This window comes from Boleophthalmus pectinirostris, unplaced genomic scaffold (assembly GCF_026225935.1).
Source record: "Boleophthalmus pectinirostris isolate CB_2022bp ecotype Guang Dong unplaced genomic scaffold, ASM2622593v1 HiC_scaffold_9, whole genome shotgun sequence".
NCBI lineage: Eukaryota > Metazoa > Chordata > Actinopteri > Gobiiformes > Gobiidae > Boleophthalmus > Boleophthalmus pectinirostris.
In genome coordinates, this window is record NW_026571541.1 from 3,694,797 (window position 1) to 3,717,036 (window position 22,240).

Sequence of the window (22,240 nt, forward strand, 5' to 3'; positions counted from 1 at the left end):
ACCTGCAACACTTTGACCTTGACTCCCACAAGTCTCCAACTGAACCTGAGCAGTCCACACCAGCAGCCTAACAAACTGGACACTACTGTCCCATGTCCTAAAGACTGTCTCATGTCCTAAAGTCTGTCTCATGTCCTAAAGTCTGTCCCATGTCCTAAAGACTGTCCCATGTCCTAAAGTCTGTCTCATGTCCTAAAGTCTGTCTCATGTCCTAAAGTCTGTCCCATGTCCTAAAGTCTGTCCCATGTCCTAAAGTCTGTCCATGTCCTAAAGACTGTCCCATGTCCTAAAGACTGTCCCATGTCCTAAAGTCTGTCTCATGTCCTAAAGAAATAATACACAGTAAGAAATAAAACACACCTCCCAGTAGTAAATCAGGTGCAACATGGCCACAAACTGTTACATGCTCTTTTTCGGTTTATACTCACAGTTTAGCCCCTGGAATGATAACCGAGGCCCTTAGTGGACAGTATGAAGGCTTTTACATTCTATTGTTTTTTTGTTTTTTTGACCTGATCAGATGGAGGGAGTGCAAACGGCTGAAAGCAACATCATCCTCTTGGAACCCGCGGCACATAAAGGTGAAAGACAGACAAAGCAACCATCAGCATATTCATTTTAAAGCAACAGTGTGAAAAAAAAACAAAAAAAACATGCTTACTTACTCTGAGCGGGGTCACGTGTCCACAGACCTTACTCTTATTTTGGCCTAGAGGAGGGTTTCCTCCTGGTTTCCATGGAAATTATGGCATAGAAATATCAGAAATCTCTTTTGAGAATGTTCTGATGTATGGTTTTAAATTTCTGTTTACATGGATCATGCAGGTGTCGTGCCAAGTGCTACCTTCAGAAAGTTAGACCTAAGTACCTAAGTATCTGGTACCAACCACATTCTAACGTGGCTTAAAGCTCATAAGATTCTATTTTGCATAATGTAGAACCTTGAAGTTATGTTTTCACTGTCATCACCTGTTTTATATCTTCAGGCAGACAAGTAGTTCGAACAATCAAACCAGTCCTGAAGGGAGTGGTGGTGCCCAACTCTGAGCCACAAACAAAGATCAAACTGTCAGGTAAATCATAACATGTTTAAACCAGAACTATCCCTAAAATCACATCCCAACAAAAACGTGGCATGTGTCCTGTTGCAGGAGACGTATTGGCTGAAAGCATTGAGAACGCCATCCACGATGACCCACTAGCCAGGTTAATCCGGATGCCTGGAGGCTGTGTGGAGCAGAACCTGGCAGCGGTCACTTTTCCAGTGATTGCCGCACTGTACCTGGACCGGACCAATGGCTGGGAAACGGTAGCAATACAGCGCAAGATTGACGCTGACCAATACATAAAAAAAGGTATGGACCTTCTAAGTGGCATGTTGGCTAAGAATATGCAGTGTTTTTGAAGTACTTCAAACACCTGCCTTTCTAGTTTCTACATCAATCATCAGAATTTTGTAAAGAGAACAAGTTAATCAGTGAGCCCATAAAAACACGGGGAAGTAAAACCGCACTCACAGTTTAAAATATATATATTTTAAAAGTATTAACCTTATTATTGATTATTCATTAGAATGACTCATTATCAATAATTAGTTAAATGTTAAACAGGAGGATTCATCAGACATGGCCAACAGACAGTGTGCCAGAGAGTAACAACTCTCAGGACTAAAGACATCTCAAAGACTTTTTTGTCATTCTGAATATTTTTATGGCTTTAGTTTAGTTTAGTTTAGTTTATGGTACTTATTTAGTGTCATGCATCATTTAGTTTGTGCCCAGCGCGCATGGACTTATAAGACACATAAAACAATAAGCAGACAGGTCACACATCAAACATAACGTGTCCTCTTATGAAGGTCCCAGACAGAGCCATCTTGAAAACATTACATTTAAACAAATACTTCAGTCTCTCCTCATCAGACAGAACAAACCAACAGTAAGACACATTAGACACAACTGACAGAGCAGGTCATGATACAAAGGACAGTAGAACAGAAAATGCATCTCATTTTCAATGTCCTTTAAGTCACACAGAACACAAGTGTCCTCCTCTGAGCCAGAGTCCCACACCTCAGCTGGACACATACTGACCTCTGACCTCTGCTCCTGTTCAGAGTGACGTAGAGCTCAGGACCAAAAGAGTTTTTAATTAAAATATATGTTCTTAGTTTTAGTTTACATAAAATGTCATTGTGCCACTTCTGTTTATACTTGTCAAAGTAAATGTTCCTAGTTTGTCTGACACTACAGATGAACTTATTTCTATAAATAAACTGGAGATCTGCAATCTCAAAAAAAAAAAATTATGGCAGTGAAAAACAGAACAACATACATCCTTACTCTGAGCTTACATCTCTATAAAAATGACTCTTACCTTCTGAATGTGAATGTTCTGATGGTTCAAATGTCTATTTCCATGGACACATGCAGGGGATGTGCCACCTCCAGAAGGTGACGTGGTGATGCACGCAACTTTCTCTTGTTCTTTCATATGTCAAATTAATGTGCGAGATTATTTTGAGCCAAAGTGAAAGTTTGCTCTTTCAGGAATATCCAATCAGTTGAATTTCAAACGGAGTGATGGATCTTACCCTCCCTACGCCAAGCACGGCCCAAGCACATGGTACGAGCCAGACTTTGACTGATTTGATCAGTTAATGAAATATGTCCATGTTTTCCCTGCAGAGCAGGACAGTTTAGCTCTGTCCATATATACAGAGAGTTTACACTCTCTGTATATATGGACAGAGCTAAACTGCTAGTCACTATATTAAACCCCTCTGTGGAACTGCTGCTGTGGGCCTCGTCATTTTGGTCTTAAAATATTTGTATTAACCCACTTTACATGATCCTGGTGTTTTTATTTCACTATTTTGTCCGTTAATAAATTCCTGTTCCTAATATGGAACTCGTTATGCTATGGGTGACGTCAGAGTCGCCTGTGTCTTTATACGCTCTGTGCCCAGGACACATTTGGGTTTAATTCATTTGAGCGTTACAGAACCTTTGACAGATCTTTAAGCACTTTTCCACTTAAACATAATTAAAATTATATTTAAGATTTAGCAAGTTTAATTTTGGTTATTTTTATATATATTTTTGTAATCTTTCGCATGGACGTGGACAGCAGACATGACATATGTAGAGATAATTCCAGTTCTTTTCTCTAGCAATCATCATGTTGACAAAGTCTAAATTACTCAAGTTGTGAATGGGGACTAATAATAATAGATAATAAGACTTTACATTGTTAAAAAGTTTAAACTGTCAAAAATGCCTTTGTTGTATGTAAATTGTTCCTGTCATATGCACTTCAACCAGTAAAAATGTATAATTCAGCTTTGACACATTTAGTAAAACAGACTGATTTGACTCCTGATCTGTTCTTTTTGAATACAGGGTCACAGCGTATGTGATGAAGATCTTCACTATGGCCTTCGACTTGTACACACAGAGACGTCAACATTTGGACATGGACACTAATGAAATCTGTGATCCTCTGGAGTTTCTTCTGAAGCATACACAGTCCCAAGATGGGAAATTCTTAGAGAATAATCCTGTAAGCAACCAGTTTATGACGGTAAGTGGACACCTGCTACACCTGGGGAATACAGTTGGAGAATCCTTTCATTAGCAGATTTTCAAATGGCAACAGTCACGGACTAAAAAAGTGCATTTGCCAGGAAAATAATATTAGACATTTGTGGGTGACCTACTTCTTAACTGTATGTTTCCAGGGTGGTCTACGAGGCTCAGATTCTGAAGCAACATTGACTGCATTTGTCTCAATTGCACTTGCTGAATTTAAAGAATCAAATATTGACTGTGGAACAAACATACAGGTAATTAGCTTTCTACAGGTTTCTACAGGTTTTAGCTTTCTACCATGTTTATAATGTTCCCTCATCAAGAACATACCTGAAGGGATGTTGATGATGTGAAGTATTCATGTTTGAGTAATTTATAAATCTCTCCCAGGCCCTTTTCAAACCCTCCTTACAGTTAGCTCTAAGATTCTGTCCAATTCTCAGCCCACAAGCCTTGTCCCCCACGCTCCCACACCACATTCTCCATAAATATACAAAAATATGATACACAACTTTACACAGCAACTTGACAATCCTGATGCGATTTGCAGTAGTTTCATTATCAGGATGCACACTGAGGGCCCAATCTTGCCCCCAGTCTTAGCACTAAGGACAAGTGTTAAGGAGGGGGCGTGTCCAGGTGGGGCTGTACTTCTCTGCTAGAGGCTGGAGTGGGATGATACAAGTACATATATGGTGACGGCATCTGAACCATCTGTGACCGCTGTGGCATTTAAAACTCACTGTCAGTGTGGGTAATGTGTGTAACTCCAGAGCCTCACGATGCAAGTAAACATCAGCAAACGCACAAGGAATATAAAATTTAGTATGGGCCAGGTCAGAACTGACTGGGTTTGTGTTCCGAACACTCCATGTGCACGTGCGCCCCTCTCATGCACGCGCACCACTGTAAGCCCGTGCACCTTGTATAGTTTTCTCTGTGTTCGTTTTCCTCTCGTTATGCAGCAGACCAGTGTCTCTCATGCTCTCCCCTCCCACAGCAGACCCACTGCTTTCTCGCTCCTACTCCTTCCTGTCCCAGCAGTCCACTCCCACAGACTCACCTGAGGTAAAAATCGCTGCTCCCCCTGACCGCTCACATTCTCGTCTCACTGGTGCCCACTGCATTTGGTCCCACACAGGTGGATGTCTTGTGGATTATAGAATATGTTTCTTGTCATATAAATGCTGTCAGTGAATGCACTGATCCCTGTCAGAGTCCAGGACACAGACAGAGTAAGAAAACACACTTTAGGACATCGCTGTAAACGGCCTCATGTGAATGAGCAGCTTTTGCACAGATCCAGATCAAAACAAACTCCTGTTTAGAACTCCACGCCCCCACATGTGCTAAGCACTAAGACTGGGGGTAAGTCGGGCCCTGAGTGTGCCATGATAGTGCTCTGAAGGAGGATGGATTTAGCGCAGGGAGCAAAAGCAAAAATGAAATTTATAAAACAAGTGCATAAGCTTTGTTACATGGTAGCAGTTAACACCCCCCCAAGTAAAATACCCCCTTTTTAAATATAAAATGGAAGTCAACACTGTGTGTTTTTTGTTTTTTTTCAATATAATTTTTACTGATAATAATTGTACATTTCTTTGCAGTCTTCCTTGCAGTCTGCTCTAGCTAAGGCAGTACCATACCTGAAAGGGCAGCTTCTAAGGAGCCCTCCACCAAGACCATACACCACGGCCATTATTTCATATGCCCTGGCTTTGCTCACTAACGGAGGTTACAACCCAACTGACAGTTTACTGGCAAAATCAGAAGGTAACTACCAACAATGAACTATTCATGGAAAACCATCTGGCCACAATTACAGTTACTAAGCCATAACTAACACTGTCCCATCCTCCGAGTCACACTACTGCACATGTCATCACATCAGGTTTGTCAGGTTGCTGTGTGCATTTCTAGATCATGCTTGTGTATATTAATGGTGAATTGTTGTGTGGGAGCATAGGTGAAGTAGGGTTGTGAGCGGAACATTACACAGAATCTACAGTTAACCATAAGGAGAGTTTGAATAGGTTAAATTACTGGATGACATCTAAACCTTCTTAATGAGGGTGGAAAAGGTAAAAAAAAAGTATTTACGTAACACCCCTCTTTAAGTCTCAGTGTACAATTGAATCAATCTTTTGACTAGTTGACAACATAAATGATTGTTCTAATTCAGTTACAATGAACACAAGCAAATAATTATCGGCACTGCTTAGTAATGTTAGATTCTGATTTTATCACAATTCCTATAAACCTACTTGAATGTGCACATAGAAGAGTGTTATATGTCTGTAGGTTTACACAAACATGTGACACATTATTCTATATCCAAGATAAATAAGATAAATACATTTTGTTATTAAGTGAAAGGTTAATTAGAGATCTTCAATTAAGGATAAATGTGTGGACCTTGAACTGGATTTTAAAAGCTACATATCAGCAAATATTGGTTATCGCTAACGGCAGCAGACCAAGTATCAAATATCGGTATCACCTCAAAAAATCCAAATGGCCCGTCACTACATCTCATTAAACACAGATTTAAAACTGTTGTGTGTGGTTTTAGTTTACATGTTCTTTTTTGTAGGTGGCACTTACTGGCCTGATTCTGACTCCCTGTTCAAACTGGAGGCCACTGGTTACGCTCTCCTAACACTGGTGAAGATGGGCCGACTGACAGAAGCCAAGAAACCCTTTGATTTTCTGAGAGAGAACAGAAATATTAATGGTGCTTCTGGAAACACTCAGGTAGCCTTTTTATTTTGTACTGAATATTGGTCAAAACATTCATCTTCAAATGAACAGTGCTAGTTCATGCTGTAAGGATGAAAAAAACACATTCTTTACAGATGTGCAAACGCAAGGAGAAGTAACTTCAAAATTGAAAAAAAAAAAAAAAAGTTATTTTATAAATTTGGCCATTTTACACCAGTGACCTCCACATTAGAAAACTGTGGTGCCCAGTGGGAACAGACTTCAGAGTAAACATCATCACAACAAAGAGACAGAACCTCCTACGGACAGCTGCAGAGCTGTACCAAAATCACTATGCAACACTGCCAATTCCTACATGTATCACCGATTAAGAAAACTAAACTGAAGAACAAAGTAAGTCCAGAGCAGTGGCCGTGTACTGATGGCAGTGAAAATGGGGGTTGCTCGGTAATATGGTGCCATGAAAATAAGTGATTAAAGATTGTTCAAACATGCACAAATCACTTGAAAATACAATCTCAAGAGAGTAAATGGTGAAGGGAAAAACTAAGACTGTGCCAAAAGTCGATAGATCGATAGATCTCATCTTTGGTCGATCTCGATGATAAGGCATGTGCATTTTAATCAACAGGTCAACAGCCAATCATGCGGCAGTAAGAGTGTGTGGGGCTGATGAGATTTACACTCTCTTGTCCCTTTGTCTCCTCACATGTTCACAAGTTTTAACTTCAGTCTTAAAAAATGTGACTAAAAGTCCAGTCTTTCTCTTCCTCTGTGTCTGTGTGTGACACACTGCTCTTTCTACCTGAAGTATGTCTGTCTGTGCTTTAATAAGGTGGAAGAAGATCAAATCAAAAATCGAGGTCGATCAGTATGGGGGAAAAATGGTGACTCTTTTTTTCCCCATATTGCCCAGTCCCAGGAAAAACTGTAACGTGGTTAACAGATCTGAGGAGTTCATTTTACAGAATAGGTCGGCTTTAATCTGACAACCAGTTCACTCTCTGTGAATGTTAGAGGCATTAGTTGTTGCACTTTTACATGAAACTGCTGCTTTTAAGTTCTAATTATTCATTCTCCGTGTATGTCAGATTAATTTTAAATTAGTGTAATGCAGAAAGTTTTATACTTGAGGTTTTCAAACCATTACATTGGACAGGAAACGGTGAACACTAATATATCTAGCATAAGTGTGTGGTCGCTTTTAAAATCTCATACAAATCTGACTTATTTTTATCTTATCGGTTTATTTTTCACGGTACATTTTCTTGCCTTTATTGACACGTTGTCCCAAAAAGTTGCTGCCTGTAGTGTGAAAACATGTGCACTTAATCAGATCTGACAAGAAAAGTAAAAACATACTTTGTTTTCATTTTTGTAGTCCACCATGGTGGTACTTCTCGCTCTGTCCAAGTACCTCATCTCTCAGCCTCCTCCAGTCACAGCCAATCTCAACGTCAATTTCCAAATCGGCGCACGCTCGGAGTCCTTGATCTTCATCCCTGCAACAAGCTCCCAGACACGATCTTTCAACGTGAGTCACATATGTTCATCAACATACTGTGTAAACAAGTGGACTGAGTGAGTGTGAGGTAACGACTCCAGCCAAATGACGCTGCTCATTTCAGCGGTCGCAGGAACTAAAGTTGAATACATAAGAGTCATGGCAAGATGTAGCTGGGGTACAGTTAGATAAAATGTAAAACATAAAACCTTTATTGATGAGTGCACAAAGTCAGGCATCAAAATGATAGATTTAAAATAATAACAGGCATATACAGGGTAGCTGCAGGGACTTAAAAGTCTTAAAAAGGTCTTAAATTTCATATTCATAAATTAAGGCCTTAAAAAGTCTTAAATTATGTTGTTAAAGTCTTATTTTTTTCACAAAGGTATTAAATTTCATTAGCCTATTTTTTGTTTACTCAACTACAGTTTGATGTTAAACGGAGGGCGGAAAAAAACAACAGCTTGAAATCACGTAACTTGAATGAACGTCTAGTTTGGACTGTGCTCAAACAAATACTTTGGTTTCTGGCACCGGAGGTGATGAGTACAAAATCAGTTGGAAGACGTTAGATGGAAGTGTAGTTTAATCCACAGTGACTCTTAGATTCTAGATAAAGTAGTTGGTTGGTCATTATTAGAATTGGATTGTTTTTCACCCACATAAAGGTTAGGTTAGGTTAGGTTGCTTTATTCGTACCTGTAGGTAAATTTGCTTTGCAGATTTGAGAGGCAGGTTCCACATTTCACATTTCATTCATCCACAAAACACGTATAAAAACACAATTACAAAATAAAGTGTTACAGTGCTCCAATGCAGAAGGGTTTGTTCCACAAACAGTTAGTTAAATTCATTCATCACGCTTGGCTAAAATTACAATAAATATTAAATATATAAAAACACACCATTTTAGATAAATAGATTACAATTTATTCATAAGTACGACAGCAGCCGGAACGAAGCTCCTTTTAAAACGATTTGTTCTAGATCTTAAAGAGACTAAAAGCCTCAGACCAGAGGGAAGCAGCTGAAACTCTGAGTTTAGTGGATGTTGCACGTCTTTTAAAATCCTCTGGGACGTCCTCTGTAAATGTCTCGAGTACAGAGAGTCCAGCGGCTCTGAAGATGAACGATCACTTCACTCGCCCGTTTAACCAACTGTTCTTGTTTTTAGCAGAGACGCTCCCAAACCAAGAGACCAATGAAAATGTTAAAACTGATTCCGTAAATATGTTATAAAATAGTGTCATCACGGTTCTCTCTACACGATAAGGTGCTGTGTTGGTCTTAATTTTCATTTATGTGGTCTTCAAAAGTTCTTAAAAAAGTCTTAAATTTGGGGTAATCAAACCTATGGATACCCTGATATAATTTATCAAATTTGAGTTATTCAGGACAATATGTGTCATTCAGAAATCCCTTGGCGGGCTGGAGTGGTGGAGAGCTACTGGCAGCTCCCGAGCTCCAGGTTGGAGACCCCTGTTCTAGAAAAAACCTCTTCAGGCAGGTTTTTGGTGAAGCAACAATATTAAATGGTATAAAGATCAAAAAAGTCATGACACCCTCTGTTTAAGCCACAAGACAACTATACCAAATGTGTGACCCCAATTCCAAGAAGATACAACATATGAACATTTTACATATCTGTGTTTTAGGTACAGAAAAATGCCGACTTTGAGGTGGTGGCTGAGGGAACCGGCGTTGGAACACTAGAGGTAAAGTGTCACTGAGTTTTAGTAAAAATGATTGAAGTTGGAACCTGTTGTTTGAGCATTGGACATCGGATGATATATTTTTCTATTTTTGACCTGGTAAATATTTGGTGGTAAATATTTATCATCTTTTTTTTTTTTTTACTTTTGTGGAAAGTTGAAAAAAAAGTTGAAAAATACAGGAAGTAAAACAGCATTCCTCTACCTACATCATCAACACGGAAAATTCCATCAAAAATACAGACAATTTATGAACAATCGAGGCATTTTTCTCACACTTTAAACCTTAATTTAACAAAATAAAGGTGTTATTTATTTTATTTGTCAAATCATAACTATTGAGTAATTTTGTCATTTTTTTCCCTGTTAAAATGATTTAACAAGTTAAGTACCTACCTGCTTACTGAGCTTTAATCAATATTACTCATGTCAGTGCTGTTTTGTTCAAAGGTGGTGACATATTACAACCAGCTTCCAAATTCCAGAAGCTGTGAAACGTTTGAAATGCAAGTCAGCATTCAGAAATCCAAAGGTACTGTCATTTGAAGTTGTTGTATATGGTATTTTCTATGTACTTGCATATCAGTGTTGGAAGGTAACAAAGTACAAAAGTAAACATGCAATTTTTAGGTAACTGTACTTAACTATGTTTTACAGTGGATAGTTTTTACTTTTATTCACTACATTTGAGACCATGGATGTGTACTTTCTACTCCACTATATTTTAGATCTGGACTGAAAAGTAAAAAGTAAATTTTCTTAATGGTTTCACAGCTTTTTTTTTATTTATTTATTTATTTTTTTAGCAGATTTAATTTAAAAGTTAACATCCCAAATGTGAGCAAACCAAATACACAAATACAGCTAGAAAAATTTAAAAATCAATTGATTCACTTAAAATCAGCTAAATTCTTTATCAAAACCACTACATTTGATGCTTTAATTGTTCTAAAAATCTCAGCAAAAAACTTTTAATCTTAAAATGTATTTTTAAACAAGTACTTCAATAGGTTTACTTGAGTCGATTTTTTCATGTGATACTTTTACTTGAGTAATCTTCTGTTCCTTTTGCTCCGGTATCTGTACTTTTTAAAGAAAAAAATTGTAAAATTTTAAAGGTCGTATGGAGGATTTTTTAGCTTTAAATTGTCAATGAAAGTTCAAATTAGTCTTACAGAGATGCAGCAGCCTTGTAATTATGATGACCAAAAAAAATTAAAAATTAAAAATTCATCCATCAACTGTAGAAGTGGTGAAGTCAGACAAACATAAGCCAATAAATAACGAGGCTACCTCATTATCTACCTCTTATTATCTACGCCAATCAAACTCCCAACATTTCGAGTGTGACTGACTCGCTGGCGCGCTGGGATGACATGGTTTACGTTTGCCTCTCACACATTCCACATACTCAAGACGCCGTTTACTCAATCAACACAGTGATTCTTAGCAGCTTTTTCCAACTGTAGCTTCCTCACAGTTGGCACAAAGTTTATTGCGATGGCAGACGAGAATCCACGACCAGTTCACCGCAAAAGAAAGTGTGTTTTTGAGATCGCTGAAAGAAGAAGAGAAGGGGAAAAGGAGCGAAGCCAAAGTAAGGTGATTTTTTGATGGCATGCACTGAAGCAGAAGAAAGGTCTAAAGCCTGACGCGCTGGTCTCTAAATTACTTCTGGTCAAGTAAATTCAACAGCAATTTGTTCAGTAATTCTGAACGTGCAGCAGCTGTAAACAAACATGATTTCTAACATAAGGAGGAGGCAGGACGAGGTGTTTCTACTTAGAGAGCTGTGGAGGAGGGAGGTGCATACTCAACATTTCTGTATTTCTCCTTCCTTGGAAAATCCTTCATACAACCTTTAAATGACTTCTAAACTTAAAGGAACCATATGCATTATAACTGTGTCCCCATATAAGTGTTGAATATAACTTTTATCGATAACAACTCCTTATTTATTTTTGATTACAAAAACATGGTGGCCAAGTTATTTATGTTATCATTTTTGTTCTGAAGACAATTATCCAATCAGAGAGCAGACTGAGCCTCAGACTCTCATTTGGGTTGCCCGTCTCGATGGTGAAATCCAGTGGGTTTAAACTAATCATGAGTCAGTGCTAGTGCAGCCTCTGCAGCTCAGGGAGGGAATTCTGGAGGTTCTGATCTTTCACATGAGGCCTGAACATAAACTGAGAATGACACAAACTTGTATGTGTCTCTATCTGCAGGTTAGACACAGGAAACCCAGGTTCAGTTGGAGCAGCTTTTTAAAACAGCTAGATACATACAGTTATATATACAGTTACATGTTCCATACAGTTCCTTTAAAAGACACGTTTTTCCACTGTTAAACAGAGAGGCCTGAAACTATACCAGGGATCATCAACATCTTTGAACTCAGCATCTCCGTCAAGTAAGAGTCCTCCAACAGTAATTGAACAATTTTGTGATGTTTTTACAGTAATTTAAAGTCAGTAGAAGTTTATCTCTAGATTAAAGTGTATCCTATAACATGAATGAGGTTTCTTTTTCTTTAGGGCCCTAGGACCAGTCCCTGCAGTTTCTGTGGTTTTGGACATAAGTCTCCCCACCGGCTTTACTGCTGAAACCAGAGATCTGGAAAATGTGAGACATTATAATTATCCAACGTTATTATTATTATTATTATTATTATTATTATTATTATTATTATTACAGGATGTTTTATTTGTGGGGGAAATGATAGTACTTTGTGCTAATGCTAATGGCAGCCATTATCATTTCAGATTTAATGATGCTAAGTTCTTATGAGTTTACTGTTATACATAATGTGATTTATAAACATTCTTTTCTTTCCTTCTTTGATCGGTGCAGCTGCTAAATACTGTTGAGAAATTCATTGACCACTTCTACTTTGACACTAAACTGAGTGACAGAAACTCGATGATCATCCACATGTACCAGGTAAAAAACAGTAAATACAGGAGAAGAGTATTCTAGCACCCTCTAGAGGAATAGTACTATAGTACTATTACTAAGAAATACTGACAAATATTGCTAGAGCCTAATGTTTAAATCCTCATTGTCAGTTGGTGATGGTGTCAGATCTCTGGAGCTGAGCAGGGCTGGACCTGCTAGAACACTGGCAATAATACTTGAGTAATAGTGGCAAGTGGAAAACTACAGTGGTGTCCTTAGGCAAGACACTTCACTCAGTTTTAATAACAAACCTGTGTTCCGAGGAGCTGATGATGCAGATTGGCAGCCTCTCCTCCATCAGTCTGCCCCAGGGCAGCTGTGGAAAGTTACTACTATCGAGTGTAGAGTGAATAATGCAACAAAAAGCTTCTTTGAGCAAAAGAGAGAGAGAGAAGACAGTTATTTCTTGCTACATTCTTGGAAGGGGATGTTGTTGATGTTGTGATTTGTCTATTCAAACTGCATTTGTAATAAGCCTGTGTGAAATCTTAGTTGCAGCTCTGTTTTGTTTTGCAGGTTTCAAACACATGGCCACAGACTGTGACCTTCAGGCTTTTGCAGCAGTTTAATGTTGGCCTCCTCCAGCCCTCGTCTGTCACAGTCTACGAGTTTTACAAAGAGAAAGGTGAGGATACTAGCTTCAAGTGTTACTCACAAAAAATAAAAAGATTCTTGTGAGTTTATAGCCATATTATAACGCTGTTACCTCATCAAAAACAGACCTGGAGTTGTGTTTTGTTTCATTCATACACATTTGAGTGAGTCTGGTTTATTTGTCTCGCCACATCTTCAAAGCTCCAAATGCTCTGTTCCACCCTGTGATGTCATGATACTTCTTTTACCTTAAGTTCACTAGAGATTTCTAATTCCGGGGCTGAAATCATCTAAATGATTCTAGTGAAGGTGTATGGAGTTTAAAAACGCAGTAGAGCACTTAATGTATTACCACATGACATCACAGGGTGGAGTGTTTTCAGCTTGAGAGACGATCTCAGCCTAAATAAGCAGGTTTGTGTGTTAAACATGTGTGAATGAAACAAAACACAACTCCAGGTCTGTTTGTGATGAGGAAACTACTTTTGAACAGAGATTAGGAAATAGTGTAACATGGGCCTTTAAAGCAAAAGTGAAATATTTGGTATTTGGTATTGTATCGGAATATAAAACCTTCTTAATGCATTTTACATCCTTAATATTGTTTCTGTGTGATCATTGTGTAAATGTATTTGATTTTGATGGTGGTGACACCTCTAATGACGAGCTGGGTGAAAATCAAACCCCTAAAAAATTCACAGGCTCCTGAAAATGTGTTGTTTGAATCTATTTAGTATTTTTTCTGTCTAAAAACTAAAAACTTATCAGGCTGTGTTTGCGAATATGTGCATTGTATCACCAAGGTAACCGCTAAACATTCCACCATAGACATACATGCAGTACGCCCAGTGTTATGTCACTGCGAAGTATCAATTGGCCACAGTGGGGCGCCAGTGGCAAAAAACTGTCGTTGTGTCCTTAGGCAAGACACTTCACCCACATTGCCTAGTATGAAAGTGGTGTGAGCGTGAGTGATGGTGGTGGTCGGAGGGACTGATGGCGCAGACTGGCAGCCGCGCTTCTGTCAGTCAGAGTGACTGAATAATGAACTGTAAAGTGCTTTGAGTATCTTGAAAGGCGCTATATAAATACAATCAATCAATCACTTTTTGAGGACTTTCTTATTCAAACGATATCATTTTTTGTTTTAAAGGTACACTGTGCAATATTTCTGCTTGTCTCCGTGGAAATGGTATTTCTTTGCATAGAATGTTCCACAGTAGAAATTAAACCTATTTATCACAAGACATTACAACACATTACTATTCAGATCTGTGGAGAGTCGCCTTTGTTCACAGTAGGGATGCAACAATACGGTTTTCCCACAATGTGATACATATCTCAAAACACAGGTCACGATATCGATTCGATTTGGAAACATTTTAAGATGCAAAAAAAAATCTCATGTCATTTTTTCTGCTAACAGGTGTAATATAATAACACTATGATGTTAATGAAACATTACATACAACACATACAATACATTACAGTATTATTACTGTAAATGTATAGTTTATGTGTGAAGTGGCTTATTTGGTTCAGTGATTTACAGCATTTTAATTCAGTAAAGATAAGAACAGAGCTTTCTCTGGCTGTTTTATATTTCATCATAGAACCAGTCTGTTAGTATAGAGCAGTAGGGGATTTACACTATCAGACTTTTCCTTTTTTGATGATGATTTGATGATTTCTTTTCCTTCTGAGTCTCACAGTGTTCACACGCCTCAGGCCTGTGTCAGTGCTGCTCTGTGCTCCAGTAGAGACAGACAGTAACTCCCCCCACACTGCCCCCTACAGTCTGTGTCACACAGAGCTCTCTCATCCTCTTTCTGGACACTCAAACATAGAAAAGTCTCAACACACTGTTTTCTGACTAAAAAGATAAGAGTTTGAGAAATAGATTGCTCATATTGCGAGTTGGGTCATCTGTGCATACGTGCATTCGATTAATGCTGGACGTACTGTACACTGTGCGATATTTCTGATCATTTCCCTCAGCTCCAGCTCAAACTGTACGACCAAATCATAGGGTTTAAAAGTTCACAGCTTGTGGAACTACTTGTGAAACCCTCAAAAGAGGCGACTGGATTTCAAAAAGGTTTGATATTCATGCGACCTAAGAATGCTGATCGGGAGCTGGTCGTGAGGTATTAATCGGTTCTCGTTAGCCCATATTTACTACACAAAGAAGGACACACGATTAAGACAAAAGTCGGCCTGATCCCAAAAACAGTCACGTGAGTGAAAAATCAGCTCAAAAAGGTGATTCTAAAGTATTTAAAAGTGAATGTCTTTGTCATTCCTGCGTCTATTAATGTAAAATAAAAAGTGAGTGAAAGATAAAACCCTCCTCTGTTAGAATATTTCAGCTGTAAGTCCCAGCTGTTTTCTGCTGCATCTGAGAAGGACGCCAAGAGAACTGTTTCTCTTTTGGACCAAAATAAATGGCAACACAGTGTGCATGGAGGGACACGTGCATATCGAAGGAACACATGTATGGAATGGTGACACCAGTATCGAACAATTTGATATTATATCGAATATCGTTGCATCCCTAATTGACAGGAGGAATGAATGTGTTTTTGAGCAATAGAAACAACTGTAATAAATAAATGCTAGATGGACGTGTTTAATGTCACACCATGGAACATTTCAGGCAAAGCAGAACATCTCCATGGTGAACCTTCAAATTGTTCATCTCTATGGCAACGGTCCTCATTTTCTCTCATTCTGAAACCCATTTTCTCTTTGTTTCTGTTGTGTTTGTTTGTTTTGTGTGGTCAGGTCAGCGCTGCACACAGCTCTACTCTCTTCCCCAGGACCAGATTGACCTCACCACCATCTGCACCAACAACAACTGTGTGTGCGCACAAGGTCAGTCTCAGGTCACGGACCAGATTATGCCACTGACACAAAAACTCTAAAGCAGAATCAGCCACGCAAGAATGATCAGAATGTACAATATGGAGGATAAAATGTCAGGAGCTGCAATTGGTGGATTTGACAATATTAAGGAATAAAGATAGGGAAGCTGAAATGAATATTGTTAAACTGCAAAAACATATTGTAATACAGTGAATTCTTGGGTTTAGTCAATAATTGAAAATACCAGGTTTGACATTTGTGAATTTACCTTTTGGATATTTCATGGAAAAGTACAATGTGATAAGGAAATCTGTCTCCTGCCCCCATGTGGGAGTATGACATCATCACATTCTAGAATCTGAAAACCACCGTTAAAGAAATAGCCAAAGGTGGGTAGATTGGCCAAAAATGTTACTTCAAAATAATATGAGTGAAATAGAAGTTCAAAGTAGTGGTCCAAGAAATGACTCAATAGTAAAAAGTATTTGGTAAAAATGGACATATGAGACAGTTTGATTGGTCTGTCCATACTTCATAACTCCTCCCTGCAGCCAGGTATTTGTAACCAGTTTTAATCAGGGTAGTCCTGTGTGATGTCCTGTAGTACTTGAAATACTGCAAATGTACCTAGTTTGCCTTAAAATTAGCATTTTTAGTTGCAAAACATGTATAAGGTACGTAAATGAAGTGGGGAATTCATCAGAGTTGAACATTTTGAACTATACAAGACAATACAATATATAGGCCCATTATATCAAAATAAATATGATCATGTATTTATTCTTGACAACTGCTTAGCATTTTTATCATCATTAATGATAATACTGAAATATGCAAGTCGGTTTACCTAATTACATATTAACATAATAAGAAAATCAAAAGCTGAATGCATCAATAATTGCAACAATGTGAAATTACTCAAGTAATCAATTTATTTTGATAAATAAATATAGAAATGCAACTGTCCATTAATAAAAAAAATACCACTTTATAAACATATAAAGGATAATAAAGATACACAAAGGCATGATGAAACACATGACAATTTACCTGTTAAATTAGATTTAAAGTTTGTTAATTATTTCTCTGTTGTTGTGGCATTCTGCCTCTCCAGCTTAGCCAAATATGACTTGAAGTGCTGTGGAAGGTAAATGTGTATGTACATGGTCAGTAAATGCTTGTACCAGATAGAAACAGCACCTTTTTATTTTTCCTACAGTGCAAAGAACTTCTGTATGAAGAACTGTGCTCAAGTGTAATCTTTAACAATACTTTATGTCCTGCATCAGTCCTTTTACTCAGTGAACAGTGCCATGTGTCATGTGTAAAGTAGAATCAGGATGACTCACTCATCGAGATGATGAGAACCTGACACCTGCAGGAGGAAGGCCCATCCCTGCAGGTGTGATCTCATCCCCTTGAAACTGTGGGGACAGACAGACAGATAAACTTTTAAACTCTTCTATGAGGCAGTCCAAAATGATAGTCTCCATCACTGAGACAGACACTTGAAAACTGTCAAAAGGAGTCCTCAGTGGCAGGTGTCTGGAAAATACAATACAGAATCGGAATGAATAGATTTCAGTTTCCATATATACGAAGTGTAAAATATAAATGGTAACAATAAATTCTAAATAAGTAGCAAAAAAGAGCAAGAGAGTGGTATCAAATAAAGCATATATATAAATAAGGCATATATAAAAATGTACATGTACAGGCAAAATAAAACTGAAAAATAAGTAATAAAAAATCTCAGAAACATAGTGTGAGCTGTTGTACAGTTGTAGGGAGTATTATCTGTCTCTCTAAAGTCTGGTGCAGTGGGGGAGCAGGAGGGAGAGCAGTTTGTCCAGTGTCCTCATGTCCCTCACTGTGACAAATGTCTCCAGTTTTAATGACAATGTCGACCTCTAGTGGCGACACAGTGGATAACACCAGTACTGCAGACAGATGAACTTCTAATCGAAAGATTTGCCTTACAAGTAAGTAAAGACATTTTTTAAATATATTTTAGATCCTTATCTTTGTTGACAGAGCTGCAAACTCTTGGCCTTCTCTCTATAAACAACTTGATGAAGTCTCCTAAAATGGTTTTCACTTCACAGCTGTGCTGTATCAGGGTCAAGAAATGTCAAAAAGCAGGAAAAAAAAATCTGAAACAAGTTTTAGTTATTTTGAGTTCATTTGTGGTTTGCTACATTCCGTGTGCTCATTCATAGTTTTGATTCCTTCGGTGAGAATGTATGGAAATAAAGAATAAAAAAACATACTGTAGATTAAAAAGTATCCAAACTTTTCACTTGTGTAATAAAACATTTTGGTTTCTGTTTCAGATGATTGTTGTCAAGTTAAGGAGGGCACAATACAGGACAAGGAACGAGAGACTTTTGCCTGTGAAACACTACACCACGGTGGGTCCACTTATAATAGAAAAATATTGAAACATTTTGAAACATTCTGTGGACATTTTGTGCTTCAGTTTTTAAGGTGAAGGTGCTCAACATCTCCAGAGAATACAACAACATATATGAAATGGAGATCACCAAAGTCATCAAGATGGGTGAGTGCAAACACATGAATAAGTCTGTGTGTTAGGGCCAGTGATGAGTCATACCTGGGATTTTAGATTTGACCCAACATCAAGTAACACTTCAAAACTCAAATGAGTTTTGTTTTAAACTGCATTGAAAACGCTGCTGCTATAAAGAATTTGACAATGGTGCATGGAGGATCATTGTCTTCACCTACATGTCCATTTCAACGTAGCAGATGAAGTTCAAACCAAATATGATTAGTCAAGTAATACAAAATTTGGTCAACTAAGATCATTGGCCAATTGAAGCTCCTATATTACATGGAATTGACTCTTATGAGCTGTAAGCCATGTTCTAATGTTGTTACCTCCTCGGTAACAGACTTGGAGTTGGTTTTGTTTCATTCACACATGTTTTAGTAATTCTTTATTTGGAGTCTGTCTAAATCTCCAAAGTTCAAAATGCTCCGCTTCACCTTGTGATGTCACGAAGCGGTAGTTTTCAAATGAACAGCTCCTTTAGTGCACCTTTAGTGCAGTAGAGATTGGCTATTCCAGGGCATCCAAATTATTCTAGTGAAGGTGTATGGACTTCAAAAACACTCAGCTGATGAACAATCTATTTCAGTTTAATGGTTGTTTACAATAAATTGCTTAAGCAATTGCTTGCTCAAAATGTTTTTCTTGTCTCACTCCCATTTCTTCCTTTTGAATTTTTGAAGCACTATTTAGAACTCTTAAAATTTTTATCAGGAGTGTATAAGCTTGATGTATTTTTATTATCATTATTATTATTATTATTATTATTATTATTATTATTATTATCATTATTATATTATTATTATTATTATTATTATCATTATTATTATTATTATTATTATTATTATTATTATTATTATTTAAAGGTGTACTGTGTAACTTCTCTGGTGGAGGGTCCGTCACCTGCTTGTTTCTATGGATATCTCATATCTCTGTTTATAATGTTCCACACTATGACTTTAAACAGCTCTACCTTACATTTATTCAATTACAGGTGGTTTTATATTTCAAAAATACCTAGAAAAACAGGTATTCTGACTGTGAGCAGGGTCGCCTCTCCACAGATCTGACCTGTAACTTGGTCTGGTTTGGTCTCCATGAAGATAGAAAGGTTTAATGCCATACAGTGAAACATTCCAGACAAAGCTTTTGCGTGAAGAAATATCTGCATGGAGAAACATCTGCGTGGAGAAAAGCATTTGACAGACCCTCCACCAGAAAAGTTACACAATGCAGCTTTAAAGCCATACTGTGTGTTTTGTGTGTGCAGGTGTGGAGAGTGGAGTGGTGGAGTCTGACAGGAGACTGTTCTTCTCTCACTCGGGCTGCAGAGACACTTGTGTCCTCCAGAAGGGCTCCCAGTACCTGATCATTGGCCCAGAGAGGGACACGTGGTCCAGAGACCCCGCCACCAACAAGTAACTGCAGAAACACACTCAAAAGTATCGACAATCAGATACTGATCCAAAAGTAGATTTGAGCCAATATCAATACTAAAAAAGTCACTTCCCAGGACAGAAATAGACTTTATATTATCTGTTAAATAAGGGTGAGTTCAGTTTTTGTTCAGTTGTAGGGAGTATTATCTGTTACATAAGGGTGATACATTACATCTGTTTCATAAGTCTATTCCTTAGTCTCGAAATTGAGTTTGAAATTTTAGCAATTCCACAATGCATTGCTTAGTTTGAAGTGAATATCAAGTCTATTCCTCAGTCTTGAAATCAAGTTTGATAATTGAGTAATTCCACAATGCGTTGCTTAGAGGCACAGTGGTATGGTCGTCAGATGGTTATAAGAAAATTAGATACTAATCTCATCTGAAGACCCACTTTTATTCTCTGGCTTTTAACACCGCGTGAGTTGTGTGCTCCTCTGTGTCTTTTATTTATTTTTATGTTTTTATTGGTTTTACTGATTTAATTTATTTACTGGTTTATTTATTTCTATTCTATGATTTTGTTTTTATTTTTATTTTACTGGTTTTATTTTATTTTATTTTACTGGTTTTATTATTTTAAGACTAGTATTATTTTAGTAGTTTATTTTATCATCTTATTGTGGTTATTTTTATGTACTTGTGCAGCACTTTGGAAACAGTTTGTTTGTGAAATGTGCTATAGAAATAAAGTGGATTGGATTGGATAATCGATACAAAAACTAGATACTCATATGAGCAGGTATAAATACTAAAAAAGTCACATTCAGAGGACAGAAATGAACCTTTCCATAGTTTAGAATGATCTGAAGAAAGTTGAAAATCACGTTCTGTTGTCTTGTTTTTAGTATCACAGTCAGTATTGTGCATCGAGTCTAATCCTTAGTATTGAACTGGAGTTTGAAATCTAATCTTTGTTGGTGTTGTTTTTGTTGCAGAATCACTTATGTTCTGGGTGATAACACTTGGGTGGAGCTGTGGCCGACAGAAGATCAATGCAAGAACCCTGCCCATGAAGCCAAGTGTAAAAGTTTAACTAAAGCAACAGATTTTCTCAGTGATGAAGGCTGCTCAGCAAAGAAATGAAGCAGCCACAACAACACAAGAATCCACCAACAGTGAAATTAAAGGAGACAATCTGAAAAGTCTCTGTTAGTTTTGATATGTTGTTGTTTTGTCTAGAATCCTCCACAGTGTTGCATTAAATGTAGCTATCTCCCTAGAGACAAAGAAAAAGTAACACCACTAAGTTACACGTCAGATCTGTGGAGAGGCGCTGGTCTGTGTACCATTTGTTCTTTTGAAATTCAATAAAGAACAAAAAACAAATAAAATGGGAAACAGTTTGTTATTTCATTTTTCTGTTTTAGTGTCAAGTAGTAGTCCATAGTACCAGTAATAGTTAGATCCATAGTAGTTAGGCCCACAGTAGTAGTACTTAGGTCCATTGTAGTACTGTAGCAGTAGTAGAAGTAGTAGTAGTCGTAGTCATAGTAGTTGTAGTAGTAGTAGCAGTTAGGTCCGTAGTAGTTAGGTCCATAGTACTAGAGGTAGTTAGGACCGTAGTAGTAGTAGTAGTAGTAGTAGTAGTTAGGTCCATAGCAGTAGTAGTAGTAGTTAGGTCAGTAGTAGTAGTAGTACTCCCCAGCACTGTTAATAATAATAAATAATAAAGACTAATCAGTGTGGGGGAGTAACAGATTACATGTACCAGAGTTATGTAATCAGAGTACAAATGATGAGTAACTGTATTCAGTTACAGTTACTGTTTCAGTGGTGGTAATTGTATTACTGTTACTTTGCTGAAATAAATGGATTACACGGCGGTATTTTCCTGTTTTCACATTTTGGGTTATATCCCTTTTTTAATTTATATATATATATATTATATATATATATATATATATATATATATATATATATAATTTTTTTTTGGGGGGGGGGGGGTAATTCCACTCATTGCCGGATCTAGAACTAGATCTTAACCAGGTCTAAACCAGAACTAAACCAGATCTAAACTGGGGATAAAACCAGGTATAAACCAGGATTTAACAGGACTAAATCATGCTGTGTGGACGTGTCTCCTCATCTTCTATCAATAATATTTTTTTATTTGGTTAAGTAAAGACTGGACTTTTTATTTTCTTTTAGCAGATAAAACATCTTATGTTACGATGTCCTCGTCTTTGCTTCTGTACTGAAAATCAAGTAATCCAAAGTATTCAGATTACGTTACTCACTTTAAGTAATTTAAAGGATTACGTTACAAACTACATTTTGAGG

The 22,240-nt window shown here is 37.5% G+C and overlaps 1 protein-coding gene across 1 annotated transcript in view; it reads left to right on the top strand.

The window, feature by feature from the left end:
* LOC110156280 (complement C3-like) overlaps positions 1-21,193 on the top strand; it is a 50,396-nt gene extending 29,203 nt beyond the window's left edge. Inside the window, exons 22-41 of the mRNA XM_055148066.1 lie at positions 521-581; positions 987-1,073; positions 1,152-1,355; positions 2,550-2,625; positions 3,402-3,582; positions 3,740-3,844; positions 5,198-5,363; positions 6,184-6,344; positions 7,693-7,845; positions 9,474-9,533; positions 9,981-10,062; positions 11,886-11,943; positions 12,068-12,155; positions 12,384-12,473; positions 13,005-13,113; positions 15,867-15,956; positions 18,281-18,358; positions 18,427-18,507; positions 19,790-19,937; positions 20,896-21,193. Of these exons, the coding sequence (XP_055004041.1) occupies positions 521-581; positions 987-1,073; positions 1,152-1,355; positions 2,550-2,625; positions 3,402-3,582; positions 3,740-3,844; positions 5,198-5,363; positions 6,184-6,344; positions 7,693-7,845; positions 9,474-9,533; positions 9,981-10,062; positions 11,886-11,943; positions 12,068-12,155; positions 12,384-12,473; positions 13,005-13,113; positions 15,867-15,956; positions 18,281-18,358; positions 18,427-18,507; positions 19,790-19,937; positions 20,896-21,043 (2,226 nt within the window). The 3' untranslated portion in view covers positions 21,044-21,193. The remainder of the gene's footprint in view (positions 1-520; positions 582-986; positions 1,074-1,151; positions 1,356-2,549; positions 2,626-3,401; positions 3,583-3,739; positions 3,845-5,197; positions 5,364-6,183; positions 6,345-7,692; positions 7,846-9,473; positions 9,534-9,980; positions 10,063-11,885; positions 11,944-12,067; positions 12,156-12,383; positions 12,474-13,004; positions 13,114-15,866; positions 15,957-18,280; positions 18,359-18,426; positions 18,508-19,789; positions 19,938-20,895) is intronic.
* Positions 21,194-22,240: the final 1,047 nt, after the last annotated feature.